We start from the raw sequence: 16,469 nt of genomic DNA on the forward strand, positions 1-16,469 counted from the left end.
CTGTGAAATTTGAATGCAATGCAAGGGTGTTGCATCCTAGATATGTGATAGAGTCAAATCGTCGGTGTCCTTGTGAATGCTCCATTGTGAGAAAACCTACAGTAGGTTGATGAAGCGATGACACGGCCAGGATGGGTGATCGTACACTAGTCTAGAACAAAGTGTAAGTTCTCTGCCACATTGATAAGTTCAGAAATAGTCTTTTTGTTGTGAGAAACTGAAGGTGTGAGGGCTAATGTTGAAATAGGCACAGATGCAATGCCATGTTAGTTGTATCAGCGAAAATGGTACACCGACTTGAAGGTTGGATGGGACATACGAGCTTCAGATCTGTGTCGGGCAACACCCATTAATATTGCTGGCAAGTGCACAAGGATGATTAAGATGAGCGGTGAGCGCTAGTACATTGAGCAGCTGCTACTAGTAGTTGAATTGCAAAATGAAACAGCTGATCACACATATTTGCAGTGCGGAGGACAGTGGGCACGACTCACGAGCAATGCATCAAGCTAGTGAGTGCTAGCAAAGCATTCAATGTGTCCAAATAAAATTGTTGTATTTGTTTCGCCTCATATTTGAAAGTATCGAAACAGAGCAAACCACTCTTTGCGATTCACTCAGATGCAGTTGAATCTTTCAAAACTTGGCTCAATATTACTTCAAGTGTTAATATAAAGTGACGACGACGATAAATGAATGTTCTGAGCAGTTTGGGTGAAGGCACGAAGCGCCTCCCGGTCCCGAGTTGCGTGTCCTGTCAGAAAAAGGTGAGCTGCGATTCCCAAGGTTGTAGGAGTCCGACGACACATCGAGCAAACCGAAGATACCCATGACATTAGGAGGAGGGTGACTGCTTACTTTGAAAGTTTTGTTTTATCTATTCTTAATGAACTTGCGGCATTGTGAGGCGCAGGAATTCATCTTGGAGAACGGGAGTTGCTTGCAGATAGCATCAGGAAATTCTCACATTCCTTAATCTCCTTAATCAGCTTAACCTACTTATCTCAAAACTTGTTTGCTCTCTCTCACATTATTTACCTGGCATATTTCATATTTCTCTAGTGTGAAGCATAATAAAACATATATATCAATATACCTCAACATTTCCTTTCTGAATATATTCAAGTTGAAATGTTGGACAAGTAGATCCACCTTTCAACAAGACACTTAAGTGTAGTAAGTCTGTTTAAGGACAAATAAAGTAATGTGAGAATTTCCTGATGCTATGGTGCGAGGATTTGTGCATGATTCTGGAGGTAAAGCTGAAAAGTGTCACTGGCCCAGCAACCCATGGTTTTCACCACATCGAAAGGTACATTCCGCAGCAGATATTCCAATGTGGCACCTATTCTGATGGTGTGGCCTTGAAGAGGGTCCAAACCAGCATCTTTTGCGGCACGAGCAAGGCATCCGATAAATTTCATCTTCATTAAAGGACGGTAAGTGGATCTGAATTTGTATGAGAACAGTGCAATTTCTGGGAGAGGGTTATTGACCCGAAAATGATTGAGCAACACTGTGTCTGGGTCTGTAGGGCCATTTTGCGTTGCCCAGAAGACGTCTTCACCAGCCTGGGATGTCTTGGTGTGCGGCAAGTGAAAAACTGTGTGAACATAACTGGCTATTGTTTGGCCTGAATACGAGCCCGCCAAGCCAGAAATGAAGGCAGAAATTAACTCAGAAGATGCGGGAGCCTGAGAAGGTTCTTCGATTGATTTTGAATCACAGTAAACGTGAAAGGCAAGAATGCCACTACCATATGCTTCCTGAGTACTGTTGGCCCACGTGTGAATCATTACATTCTGGATGCGCTGCGCATCCTCATGTAAAAGGGGAGATGAAAGAGAATTGTCTGTGGCTGGGTGCCAAAGGCGAAGTCTATCCTTCGCGGAACAGTGGGGATGCAGGGCAGATACTCGAGGTGTCAGATTAGTGGGGTAGTTAGCAACTAAGTGCACCTGATGAGATATTGGAGATGTAAAATGGTACATATTGACTTACTAAGCTTGCGTCGCTCTGAATATTTCCTCTCCTTGATGATGGAGCTCGTCGTTAAGATTGCTGTGTTTGACTTGTCTGTGGTTGCTGACGAGTGGGTCCGCTTTGACACTTGTGCGGTGCTTACGAGCCTCAGCAGGGACTCGGGGATCATTGAAGTTTGCAATGAAGGCCTGCAGGGGTTGAGGGATATGGATTGGGGGGAGTAGCAAGTTCGATGGTGGGTATATACCCCTGGACTGGGTCGTCGGCTGGATTGTGAGCACTGGGAACATAGCAAGTGAGGAGCGAGCATTTCGAGGCTGTGGCGAGCTTGTGAATGCATTTGAAAATGGTGTTAGTGGCTTTGTTCCTACTCCTTCCTTTCCACCAACCCTCGATGACACCTCAATTGTTGCCGAAAACTTTGATGCAACTGCCTTCTGGGCACTGACCGAAGAGCGTGATAGCGAGGAATTCCATGCCAATTGCTTCTGCCCAGCCGATGTCTCGATCTTCATTTTTCTAGCCTGGGAGGAGGTGCCATGCCCTCCACCTGCCGTTGATCCAAATCACGATGCCAGTACCTGAGCTAGTGTCTGAGTAAGCCAAGGGGTCAGTGACTTCAATGGGCCCTGGAATGGGTCGAGAGACAATGGGCTGTGCAAGACTGGCTTTCCACCATCGCAAGTCCTCGCCTGTGTTTTTTGGGGGGGTACGAGGCATGTGTGGACGATTATGGAAGATGGAAAGTGTATTCTCGAGGGAAACAAGATAAGCTCGTCCTGCAGGTAGAACCAAGGAAACATGCAGTAGCTTTCCGTAAAGCTCTTGCACTTGCTGTAGGGTATGCAAAGGTCTGGTTTCCCATTCTCGAATCGCTGCCAAGTATTTCTCTTTCTTTTTGGGCGGAACCGAGATGGAACGCAATGCAATGTCCCAGAAGAAGCTGACAAATGGAGGACATGTGGAAAAGAGAATGTCTTTCACGCACTCCCAAGGGATCCCAAGGATGTCAGATAGCCGGTCAATGTCATCAAAGCAAAATGTGAAACGGGCATCTTTGGATGATCGTGGAGATGTTGCTGATAGGTCGAGGATGGGAAAGGACATATCTTCATCGAACTCTTCAATTCTCCCATCTAGCATGTCAGATCCACAGTACCATTTGCATCCCCCATCCACAAGCAAACCTCCATTCCTCACAATAATGGCAGCACATGATTCACATAGGTCATTGTATGCCTTGAGATGTTCACGGAGGATTCGGATGAATAAATGGTCATCCACCTATTTGGATATCGGACCAATTCCTTGTGATCGGAAGATGTCAGCACCTGCATCTGTGACCCCGCCATAAGTCCCTGCAGACGTGGAAAAACTGAAACCGAAACTGCAGTCAATTGTGAAGCTATCTTCCCCCATTCTGACAACCAAACCTGGCCATTGGGAAGGGTGGAGGGGAATCGTCCTATATGCTTCCGCCACATCACAAACTGCCACTTGTGAACCTGGAGGAAGGGACCAGATAAGGAGGCATATCGTGGAAGCAGTACCCCACGTGCAAGGGTAGAGGTCAGAGTCAATAGCCAAATTAATGGAGGATATAGTTGCAGATGGACGGAGCGGAAATGAGAGGTTTTGTACAAGCCTGAATTTTTCCGGTTTCCCTGGCTTAGGGACCATAGCAAGTGGAGCTGTTTGGAAAGGACCAATGAGTGTTTCTGTCTCTGTCTTAGATAGCGGGCCGATATAGCAACCAGTAGAGTACTCGCGATCCAGGATAGTAGCGAATGTGTCATGTTGTGTGAGCAGTGAAGGACTATTAGGAGGGGAATAAGTGTGATGTATGGTAGGTATGCTACCCATGAAACCAAAACGAAAGCCATTAGGGATATGTGCATATTTATGTATAAGGCCCGAATCACTAAGAAAATGTGACCAAACCTCTGGCTGGTATGGAGTGTGAGCTTTATATGCTCTCGCTTTGAGGGCAGCTCTGAGCTCCATGATCCTTTGCCCCACATCCTGAACATTCATGCACGTGAGAACGGGCAGTATTGGAACACCCTTTCAGTCTTTGCCAATCGTAGCAAATTTTGAAGCCCTCAGGATTGACCAAATGTCCCTCTGCATTCCAGTGACAATGAGTTTTGGTTCGCTTGTCCCAGAGAAATTTGGAAGTGCACTTGTGGATGGGGTGTCGAAATCAGCCAAGGCAGAGGGCACAAGCTGAGGGGCCCGAATTGCTTGCGCCCACAGGAAAAGACGGCTGACCCTGTATGGTTTCTTTGCTACTGGGTTAGATGATCTGTAAGGGTGGTAGCGGTTGTCATCTGGGGGGGAAGACAGTTCCCTGCGCTTGCCCTGACTCATGCTGATCTCTTGACCCCGAGCACAAAATGAATGTCCCGATACTGCAAGCAAACTTTGAAGCTGTTTGGATAGATGCGATGCAGTTTGAGGTAGCACAAGCGTGATTAGGGAAGCAAAGCAGAGTGATTGGAATTTTGGAAGCAAAATTGAAGTGTAAGCGAGCAGGGAAGCGAAGAGATAGAAAGCATTATGGATTCAATTGAGTGTAAGTGTGAGATTGACGCCATGGAGGTGGCAGTTGGCAAGCATTGGGTAGAAGGGGGGGGGAATGTTCCTGGTAGCGGTAAGCAATCATAGCAAATCAGTAGCGAGTGCGTTTGATGCGTAAGCAGACATTAATTATTTGATGGGACAATAAAACAAGAGTATATGCATTTATGGTTAGTGTTTGACCAATTTTCTTTAGAGACAAGAAAAACACACCATCTTTAAACCTTTGTCACTCTCGGCTTCCCAGACATCATCTGAAATTGTGCCGTATAGGGTGTTGTTGAAGAGGCCGATATTGAAGCCCTGGTTCTGGGCTAGACAATCGTGCCATTCCCGTCAAATGAAGCCAGCATAGTGAAGCAAGGTCTTCTCGCCTCGTGGGCGCATGTGGTGCTCATGGTTAGTGATGAGGGTAAAGAACAAGGCTAGCACTTGTTGATGTTTTTCCGGCCACCCACTCTTCTCGATGTAAACGAGGAAGCTGGTCTTTGCCAGATCAGACTGGCGCCATGATAGGTCATGGTCCTGCAGCGCCTTGTGGGATGCCTTGAAGGATGCTAAGGTCTTTAAGGCAACTATGCCGTTGACCTTTGCGAAACCGTATGCGTCGTCCAAATCCGAAGTAGACCTAGCGGTGGTGGACACCTCATGGCAACCGTCAGGACTGAAATACCATAATTCCACGTACTCCATGTTTTTGATCTTCTGTATGGCATACTGGGATGGACGAGGTATGATGACGTCGGCGACTACTGAACCAGCATCAAAGTCATTGATCTTAGGTTTCTTCTTCTCAGCTTCACGTCGCTCTTCCTGCTCTTCCACTTCCTTTTCCGCTCTCTCATGCTCCAGTTGTTCTCAAAGAATGCGAGCATCCTCTTCCATCTGTTCTTCCCAAAGGGCGATACACTCTTGGCGCTCGAATCTCCAACCATTAGCCATGTTGTGGAGGGTGTCTTACCTGGTTATGCCTTCCGCGACGAGTGCATCAAGCCATCCAGCATATGCGGCAGACTCGAAGTTGGGCTGAGCTTCAAGCACTGGGTCGGTTAGAATGCGGTCCATGATATCTGAAGGGAACTAAAGTTTCTTAAGATATACCAGGATTATTATCTTGGTGAGGGGAAAAAGAAAAGGATGAAAGACTACATCGCTGAGGACGACTGAGAGATAAGGTGCGTCGTCGCAGTACTAAGGCAAAAACTTGTACTGCCTCCGACACTTGCGCAAAGACTTAGCTCTAGTCCTTTGTTTGTGCCTCGTTACATAATAGAGCATCAATTCAGCGATCTTCTGAGACTAATGCCGGAGTTTGAAAGTACACAGACAACGCTACCATCACAAAAATTGCTCATACTAGACCTAACAATATATAGGTATATATATGGTGTTGACACTGTCAGCAATATCAGGGTTAGGGTTTAGTATGTCTGAGCAGACTTGGAACCTGAAATTTCCAATGGACGTAGCATGTACGATGTGTTCTAGGCAAATAGATTATTATCTCAATTAGATTATTCAGACATTGTGAATCACACAGAGATATTCAGTTAAAGTCAAATATTAATTGTCATCATGATAGTACAAAGTATTGTAAGGCGCTGCAATGTAAAGAGCCTGCTGCACTAGCAGGGTGTCACTGAATGAGAGAAAACATGCAAAGCAATGTCAGAAGTAACGAGAACACAACATCAAAAATCCCAGCGCAAGAATGAGGCAAAGTCCAATTTGAAAAAGATTCGAGAAGCGGTCACCAAGTTCAGAGCGATGGGGCTTCTTCCTTGATGAGAAGGAAGTGTAATAGAGCCTGGAGCAAGTAATTAGATGAAAATTCTGATGAATCAATTGCAAATATTGTAAACATACCGATCTATTTCCTGCGTGCCACATGTTTGGGACAACCTGGTGCTTTCTTCTTGCCCTTTCTGATGGTACTGATGTCATCGCCATCGGACAGAGCTTTGTTTTGTGTCAGTTCACTGGGCGCAGGCGACTTTGATGGGCCGGGGGTGTTCGCCAATTGGGGCCTGGGAGATCGATTGATCGACATTGAAGGAGGTTCCGGATCTGGGGTGACAGAACTTTGAGGTGGTGTAGGGATGGTAGGTCTGGGCGTTTTGGGTGCTGCCACAGGTCGAGGTTCAGGTGCTGCAGGTCGTTTGGCTGCACTTGCACGAGCAGCCATCTGCGCTCGCATCTTGGCCAGACCATTGACCAGAGCCAAGGAAGATCCAGGCATGTCGCCTGGTCCGTTGTCATCGGTTATGGCCATTCCACCTTTGTGTCCATTTTTATTCTTGAACAATGCCCTTAAGGCAAAAGTAATTAGTTAGGTAAAATGTGAAAAAAAAAACATACCTGTTCCACCATTTGAGAAGTCCCTCCGCCCAATCTCTGTCCTCGCACTCGCAAATGAAGTTGATGATATTGTAGTAGAAGGCTCGGTTATTGAACTCACCGTCTGCCTCGGACCATTTGTTCTTGTTGCTGATGGCGAAGTGTGCCTAGTACATTAAACCAATAATTTAGATGTATTAAGTATGTGAATGAAAAGAAAACTCACCTGAACGCAAGCATATGCTATATGCTCTGCTTCAACGGTAGTCATATCATGCAGGGACGCATTGCATGAACACATAGCATGTGAGTCATCGCCTAATGCAGTAGATGGACCTGTAAAAATATGACACATTATCTAGTGATTCAGAATGTTAGTGAGATAAAAACATATGTCATCAACTAAACACTTACGCGCTCGAGGAAATAGCCCTGGAACAGGCCCCTCATGCATGGCATCCTCATTGTAGTTGCTGGCAGGTGGATTGCCGGCCCATAGAAACACCAGGAAATTGATCGCAGTCATGCGAATCTGTCCTATCTCCATCCACTTTCGAGTCCTAAGACACAGAACATCAGTGACAAACCTAGAACTAATAGAGTACTTACTGTGCAGGATCTTTATTGAAGTCTTTAAGTGCCGATATAGGACAAAGGAAGGAAGCCAGCACAGGGTGGTTGATGCCCATATGCGCCCTTGACAGTGAGCCACCATTGTAGATAGTCGGCTTTAAAGCCTCTTTCAACGGTTCAGGGGCCGCATAGTGCCCAATTTGAACCTTCAAGTGAGTTGCGTTGTCTGAACGTGTCCCACTGATGATAGCATTCATCTAAATAGTATATCAGTACACAGTATATGCACATATAGGTAGCATATACTCACCTTTCGCGTGATATGACCGAGTTCCTGAGACTTGACACGATCAGTGATGAGTGATCCGAGTCCCGGAGCCAATTGAAGCAACTGTTGATAGCTGCGCTCGTACCGATCGATGGTATTAGTTGAACTAAAAAAGGCAGATCTGAGTGTAGGCTCAAAACACCAAAAGTGGGACTTACAGTTTCGAAAGTCTTTTCTTCCGGGACTCACGCTCGGCCTCGGACTCTTCAAGTTCTCCATTCTCCGTGGCTTGCTCTTGCTGCAGGAGAGCACCTACCCTTAAGAGTTTCTCCATATTGCAAAACAAATCAACACAACGTGCCATTGCACATGCTGCTGCAAGAAACTCTTCCGGAACTTCGAGATTTGAGTTGTTGTTCACCTTGGCTTTCCTGTTCAATATCAGTAATCTATAGTATCTCGGTGTAATGAATTTGAATATGGAACTTACTTTGCCTTCTGATTGCCTTTGCTCGAGTGCCCACGTTGTTTGGAAGACTTCTTGGGGCGAACATATGTGCGCTCCATCGATGAGATCGATGAATCACTGCTGCTACCACTATCCGAAGAATAGGGGGATCTGGAGTGTTTGTGCGGCATAGTTGCAACGTGGTGATAATAGTGGAAGATAGAGTTGCAGTGATCAACATATGGGGATTGCAATCTCAGATAATCAAGCACGTGACTTAATTCCCACTGTTTTACCGCTCAGTCGAACTTTGAACATTTTGGATCATCTTCTTCAAGTTCATCATATCTAGGTTGATGATCATGATCATGCACTGCCTTCCTCGTGTTTATACTGTGCTCGAGTCTGCATCCCATGGACGACCTCACTTGCCTCGGCTGTTTGAAGGCTTTCACCACTCAGAAAAGCCTGTCATTCTCAGGCTAGTGGCATCCAAAGCACGCTGGAGTTCAGGGCTGGGCGTCACATCAAAGGTACAGAAGTCCTAATTACTATCTCATTTGTTTTCAGATGTTGTTCTGATATATAGACCCCACTTGCAGGTGACCTGTACCATCTGGGGATCCACCCTACCTGCGGATTGGGTGCAGGTGCACGGTGATAGCTTTGTAGGCAGGGAGTTAGACTGATTCACTGATTCCTTCAATTCACAGGTTGTAATAGGTGCGTCTATTGAATCTTTTTCCTGTTGTTCTAGCTGACATCAAACCGGCAGTGATAGCTCAACACATGATCCGACATTGCAGGGAAGGAGTTGGACATTTCGGAGAAGAGTTGCAGTATCTTAGATCTACTTATTCCTGCCAAGTCCTTGAGTTTCTTATGACATATGTTGACTATATGCTATAATATAAATCCTCGTGTTCATACTGTGCTCAAGTCTGCATCCCATGGACGACCTCACCTGCCTCGGCTGTTCAAAGGCCTTCATGACTCAGAAAAGCCTCAGCAACCATGAGGCTCAGTGTGATGCCAGCAAAAACCTTGATGCTGACGTCTATAAACAGCAGCGCTGCCTGGAAAAGCAAAGACATCAGAAGAACAAGAGGAAACATGCTCATGATGAGTCTGCCTCACCAAAAGGCAGCAATGCGAGTCGTGGTCCTCGTAGGTCGTCTCTAAGTCTAGCTGAACAGATGGATGTCGACATCATTGACAATGATCGATGGTTTGATGTACAAGAGGTATGTCATATGAAATTTATGATCGATTGGACTAATATTACTCTACAAGGATGAAAATATTGCAGGACCTTCTAACACCGTCATTCCAGAACCGGAGCTCCCAATCCCACCTATCCCTGATGCACCTGCCATTACCTCTGCCCATTCTGGCTGACGAATCCGCATGCCTACTCATTATGCAGACTTTGTCCCAGCTGGACCTACTGATCTCCCACATATACCCCCTCCGCCAGACAGCCCCCCCAAGCAAGCCATCAATGACCTCCCTGATGACCAGCCCTTACTTGTACCCTACCAGACTGCACCGGATGCACTGGGTCTTTTCTGTGTCTATGCACAACAACCGGCTCTCATACCCTTCGAAGGCCTTGATGTGATTGCTGATGCTCCAACCTTCGAAACACGGCATAACTCTCATCTGGAGAGATCTCAGATTGTTCCTGGACTTCCCTCCCAAAACATTTGGCCTGAAGATATCTTCTCCCCATTCAGCAGCCCAACTGCAGGTCTTCTAGTGTGCTGGCAGTATTCCGGCATGAACTCCAAATCGAGTGCCGAAATGAAACGCCTCACATGGTTGTTTCTAGATAACGATGAATATGAGAGAGAAGACATGTGTGTCTTTGATGATGTGCATGAGAAGAAGCTTATGAATGCGTATCTTCAAGACAGATCTAACCCATTTCGTGTGGAGAATGGCTGGCGCTGCTCCTCAGTAAAAATATGCCTGCCTAAAGAAAAGGTCGCATTTGCATCTGAAGAAGAAGCCCCAGAATTGGAGATCCTGGGTGTTCATCACCACTCCCTCACTGACATTATTACATCTGTCTTTGAGGACAAGATCATATCGATATTTCATTTAATGCCTTTCCGTCAGCAATGGAAGATCTCCGAAGGTCATGTTATAAATGTCTACAGTGAGGTGTATTCCTTGCCTTTTTTTCTGGAAGCCTATGAGGAGATTAACGCACTTTCCCAAGATCCAGGCGATAATCTCGAGCGAGTTGTAGCCTCGCTGATGATGTGGTCCGACAGCACTCATCTTGCCAGCTTCGGAGATGTGTCTCTCTGGCCCTTCTACCTCTGTTTTGGCAATCAATCTAAGTACATGTGAGGCAAGCCAACAGTGTCCACCTGTCATCATGTTGCATATATTCCTAATGTAAGTTACATCCGTGATCTATTAATTTGATTATACTCATTCTGATGTATTAAGCTTCCTGATGACTTCCAAGACCATTATGGCCGTCTCTTCGGCGAGGCATCATCCAGTGATGTCTATACTCACTGCAAATGTGAGCTCATGCAAGCCATATGGGCGCTTTTACTGGATGAAAAATTCATGGACGCCTACAAAAATGGTATTGTCATTCGATGTGGTGATGGTATCACTCGACGTGTTTTCCCCCACTTCTTTACTTACTCCACAGACTATCCTGGAAAGTACATGTTTTTATTTTAATTCTTATACTTGTGTCTCATTCTATGTCTATTGTTACAGGATTCTACTTGCTTGCATCAAATTTCTCAGTGAATGTCCTTGCCCCCGCTGCCTTGTCAAGAAAGAAGACATACCCAATATGGGACTGAAGATTGATCTCGAGAAGCGCCAAGCAACTCAGCGTGTCGATGACGAACGACGTCATCGCAAAATTGAAAAAGCCCGCAGGCTCATTTTTAAATGTGGTGTTGGTATCAACGGCCAATGCATCAAGAGGATTTTACAAGACAAGTCACTAGTGCCAACTCGGGTAAGTAATTTATGTATGAATCTTATATATATACCTCAATACTTCATATCAGAACACATTCTCTATATGGTTCCTCAAATATACATTCAATTTTTTTTCAATGTTTGTCGTGGACTTGCTTCACGAGTTTGAGTTGGGTGTGTGGAAAGCTATTTTCATACATCTGATGCACATTGTTCTTGCTGCGGGTGGTACAGTAGTCAAAGATCTCAATTTCAGGTAAGTCATAGTGTTTTTCGCCACAGTAACACAACACTTATAAGACTATATACAGGTACCGTCAAGTTCCTACATTTGGCAGGGGAACGATCAGACGTTTCCATAAAAATGCATCTGCAATGAAGCATCTGGCGGCCTGTGATTTCGAAGACATGTTGCAGGTAAGATCGATCTGATCAGACATTCAGATCAGAATTTGATGGGCTTTTCATTTCAAGTGTGCTATCCCAGTATTCAAAGGACTACTCCCTCCTGAACATGATACAGTTGTTCTTGACCTCCTTTTCGACCTCACTACCTGGCACGCTTATGCAAAACTTTGTGTACATACGGATGACACTCTCGCATTCTTCAACTCTGTCACTGTGATCCTCGGACAATCAGTTCGCAAATTTCAATGCACTGTTTGTGCATACTATCACACAACTGAACTTCCAAATGAGTACACTGCACGTGGACGCCGTGAGGCTGCATTGGCATCAAAACAAGTGGGTTCTGCAAACACGTTGCAGAAGTCTAACCCAAAGGTGAAAACCTTAAATCTTTTCACCTACAAATATCACGCGCTCACTGATTACCCAAATACTATCCGGTGAGTTGGTACTTCAGATAGCTATTCAACACAACCAGTAAGTGATCTCTTCATAATGTTATTCATACAATATCTAATATTATACAGGGAGAACTCGAGCACCGTCGATCAAAGCGCTGATACCCTCGCACAGCCAAGAAGACGGATCAAACCCTATCCAGCATGACTTCTCAAGAAGCATGGGAACACCTAATTGAGAAGGTGATTGCTGCACTTGCAGCAAAGCAGATTCTGAGACCACGACGCACCCGGTGTCCTGCATGATGTGGGAATCATGCATGGACATGAATACTAGGTGACCCTCAAAAGATAAAGTCTGCTAGCTTAGTCCTCAGACTAGTCAACCCATACCTTGGTTTCAAACCATGGTCCATATTTCTAGTTTTCCCCAAGTTTCATGATCTGAATACGTTTTGACGGAAAAAGTCTAATGTGAGATGGGAATCACATTTAGACCTAGTTGATGTGAGAAGGGAAATGAAGGTTAAGGTATAGCCTTGCCTTTGGCTTATTCACTTTGGCTAGAGAAAACCATAGAGAAAAGTACAAAGCCAATAAAAAACCTATCCAAAAAGACCATGTTTCAATTCCTGCCAACTGCATTATTTTTTTGACTGTGTTTCAATTCCTGCCAACTGTCTTATTTTTGCTACCTACTTTTCTCTAGTGTTTCTTTACTTTACTTTTTCATTAGGATGCTTTGACTCACCTGACACTTCATAAAATTGTACCCATAGGGTATGATGTCATTATGATGTCATAAGACTCCACAGATACTCCTGCAGGTATTCTGTTGAAAGATATTATGTCATCAAGCTCTAGATTATTCTACTCTACAATGACATCATTCATGATGTCATTTCCTTCTAGAATATTCTGCTCCACAATGACTCACTCTGACTCACTCATGGAAGGTTCTGGAATCTTTTGCTCCACAATGATGTCACTCTTGATGTCATTATGATGTCATTACTCCACATTCCAGAATGTTCTGCTCCACAATGATGTCATAGCTCCATCTTTCACTTGTATTTTATTCTTTTATTGGGTTTGACCCAATATTTTGATTGGTCCTCCTTATTTTTTATTGTTTGTGAACCTAGGTTACTTTCCCACACAAAATGTATATAAGGAGAGCCCATTCTCCCCCAAAAATATATGATCTCCCATTTGTAGCAATCTGCCTCTCAGATATTTCACTTGCAAAGTTAGTCCCTTTGAAGTGAGACAAGTGCAGGGAAAAGAATTCCCTTGAGATTATAAGTTTCTTACTTTAGAAACTTATTAGTGCCATAGACCAAGTGTTCTTGGTCACATATATTGTCTTTGAGACCCCTTTGTCTCATTGCTCTGTGCCCTTTGACTAAGCGATCTTAGTCATCTATCATATTGTTGAGACCACGTCTCACTAGTTGTCCCATAGACCAAGCGATCTTGGTCAAGTTATAGTCCCCTTTGTTCAAGCGATCTTGAATATATATCGTATATTTGAGACCATTGTCTCACAGTCAGGTGTCCATAGACCAAGCGATCTTGGTCATATTTCATATATTTGAGACCACGTCTCACTAGTTCCAGTATCCAAGTCCAGAGCCTAGAAGGAGATTTCCTAGGCAAATACATTTCAGAAACCGAATTACGTGTCTAGAAGCTTATTCCTAGACAAGAGATTTGAGTTTCAATTAAGAAAAGTAAAGCTCCGGCTAGGTTGATCTTAATAAAAGATTAGTTTAGCGAGCCTCCCAAGAACTCACACGTTATCTACCACGAAATAGGAAAAGTCGTAGACCGTGTTAATCGAGGACTGGCAAGCAGTCTTATCCAAAGTGTAATTGTGGTGTCATTACATTTACACAACTTTATATAAGACCCTCGGTTATTAAGACACCGGATGTCTCCTTCGGATCATTATTCAATTGCAACATATGCTCGCACAAATGACAACATCACCTCTTGGTTAATCGAGCGCAGAGACATTGGAGATTTGCCTGATCTTGCAATTGAGGTAAGCTATTTTCGTACATGTGTATTCACATTCTCATTGTATTTTCTTAGGAGTTTATTCCACGACTCAAGGACCATCTCCTTGCTCAACTTCGCAATTTTGCATATGACGGAGATGAGCATGACTTCTCCAATGCTGATCGCACCTTGGTTCTATTCACAGACAACAAGATATACCATCACAGTATCTTGCGCATCAACTATACAACCTACGATCTATGACACGAACAGGACACCATCAATCCCCGTACTCGTGCTGACATTATGCTTCTCTCCCACAAAGATGAGAAGATTCATCCATACTGGTATGCCCGTGTGATCGGGATCTTTCATATCAATGTTGAATACCGCGAGGACGACACTCAGACATACTCACACCCAACTCGGATGGACTTCTTATTTGTCCGATGGTTCAGATGGGATAGTTCACCTGCAGGTTGGGCTGCAAAATGCCTCCAGCGCCTCAAATTTTTCGATGAAGACAGTCCTGATGCATATGGATTCTTGGATCCAGACTCCGTCGTTCATGGGGTTCATCTGATTCCCAGTTTTCAACATTGTTCGGATCCTCAAGATCCTGAGTCTGACTGCCGTTTTCAATATGTGAACATGTGCGCATTTGTTTTTTATTTATTCTTGCAACTAAGGCTGATATATCTACATCATGTATATAGATTTGTTGATCCAGACATGTTCATGAGGTTTCGTGGTGGTGGAATCGGCCATAAAGCTACCAGAGACTGGGACGATATTCTCCAACACGAGAAACATGGAGCCGAAGAACCGGAAGAGGGTGATCAGCTTGAAGAAATCATTGCCAACATATCAGACGTGGCTGATACAGTGGAGGAGTGGCAGGATATTGAGGATGTCAATGCTGACAGCGAGAGCAGTGATGAAGAAGGTGATGACGAGGGTAGAGTCATGGCTGATGAAGGAGAGGAGCTCGACGATGACGTGCTTGCAGAGGAAGGATATGGTGCACTTTGATGTATTTAGCATGCTTCTCGATCGATCAAACACTTGGTGCATCAAATTTTCATTTTCATTGTATGTTGCGCAAAGACTTTGATTACAGTACCTATACGACATTGTGTACATATTTTAGTATCTAGGATATGTCATGTAGATACAAGAATCATCTACTTAATGTCATTATGATAGTATCGCAAGGTGGGAGGTCTCATTCTGAGTTAATTGCTGCATTCAAATGTCGCATTGGGGTGTTGATGACATCACATGGACTTGTTTGGTCATATGTTCAGCCACACTATCATCCATATTGGGTAATCTCTCAGTTGCGCAATTTTTGTGATGACCGTGACAATATTAATGGAACATTCAAGTTATTGGCAGATCTCAGAGCTCAGTAGCTGTGATGCGGACCTTGGACATGCCACCTTCTCTCATGCAAGTATCTTCTACTCTATCTAACAAGTTCTTTCTTTTCTGTTTGACATATTTCTTTCTTTGCATCTTCTTTGTTCGTCGTTCGCAGGTTGGTTCATATTTATGTTTACTCATTTTTCTTAATATTCTCTTCCTGTCACCTCTTGAACACTGACCTGGTTTTCAAGACTTCACTCCACTCTGATCTCCCACATATCTTGTTCCCATCCATCCCTTTACTCCTGACTTGTCTTTTTTTGTTTTACAATCATCAAAGGTATGTATCATATTCTTTCATCTTGTATCTGCGCACGATTCACATTTCATCCTGTATTTATTAGGTCACCCACACTCGATCATTTGCTTGATCGCTATTGTACGCGATAATACAGGCTCCTTCGTTCTTTGCTTTAAGCAACCATTGTCACTCCTTCCGAGTCATGCCACGTAACGCACCTTTCATACTCATCATTATTTTGGGGCTTCTTGGTCTCATCAATTTAGGTCCCTGTATCTCCTCAGGAACTATTCACTCTCCAAACTCTTCGATGAACTTGATCTTTTATTCACCAGTGCATCCGTTCCATTCCCCCATTACTTGCTAACACAAATTCATGAACTTCGCATTCAACTGGCACCATCATTGCCTCATCATCACTTTCGTTCCTACTGCTTCTGTTCCTGTCTAAATTACTTGATCGTTCTTTCTTTGTACAACAATCCTTTTCTCCACCTCTTTGTACAACCTCCCACTTTCTTTGTTTGCCCTTGTTGCTCTACATATGTCAGTCATGTTTCATGATGGGGAATTGGATATGTTGCATGTATGTACTTTTGGTCGTATTTGCGTGAACATGGAAGAGAATGTAGGATGTGGATTTTTGTGCGTGTCGTAATTACAAAGAATGTCTGCTATGAGACTGACTTGGGCACCATTCAAACCTGTGTTTGATCAATGCTTTGAATGGTGTCATTGACAACAGGCAGAGGTGAACTATACCCTGTAAAGAGTAGTTCGAAGATGGCATTGGCTCGTTGCCAAAATCACGAGCAGATCTCCAATCTTTTTAAGGCCATTCTG

The 16,469-nt window shown here is 44.3% G+C and overlaps 1 protein-coding gene across 1 annotated transcript; it reads right to left on the reverse strand.

Annotated features, from left to right (window-relative positions):
* Positions 1-6,433: 6,433 nt before the first annotated feature.
* EDB93DRAFT_1107619 (uncharacterized protein) lies at positions 6,434-8,380 on the reverse strand (the record flags this gene model as incomplete). The annotated part of the gene is made up of 8 exons (XM_041447745.1): positions 6,434-6,872; positions 6,922-7,067; positions 7,127-7,236; positions 7,315-7,460; positions 7,510-7,730; positions 7,784-7,907; positions 7,960-8,172; positions 8,232-8,380. 8 exons carry the CDS (start codon positions 8,378-8,380, stop codon positions 6,434-6,436), a joined length of 1,548 nt encoding a protein of 515 aa, XP_041303062.1.
* Positions 8,381-16,469: the final 8,089 nt, after the last annotated feature.

The sequence above is a fragment of the Suillus bovinus genome (assembly GCF_016758785.1).
Source record: "Suillus bovinus strain UH-Sbo-P2 chromosome Unknown EDB93scaffold_82, whole genome shotgun sequence".
Classification (NCBI taxonomy): domain Eukaryota; kingdom Fungi; phylum Basidiomycota; class Agaricomycetes; order Boletales; family Suillaceae; genus Suillus; species Suillus bovinus.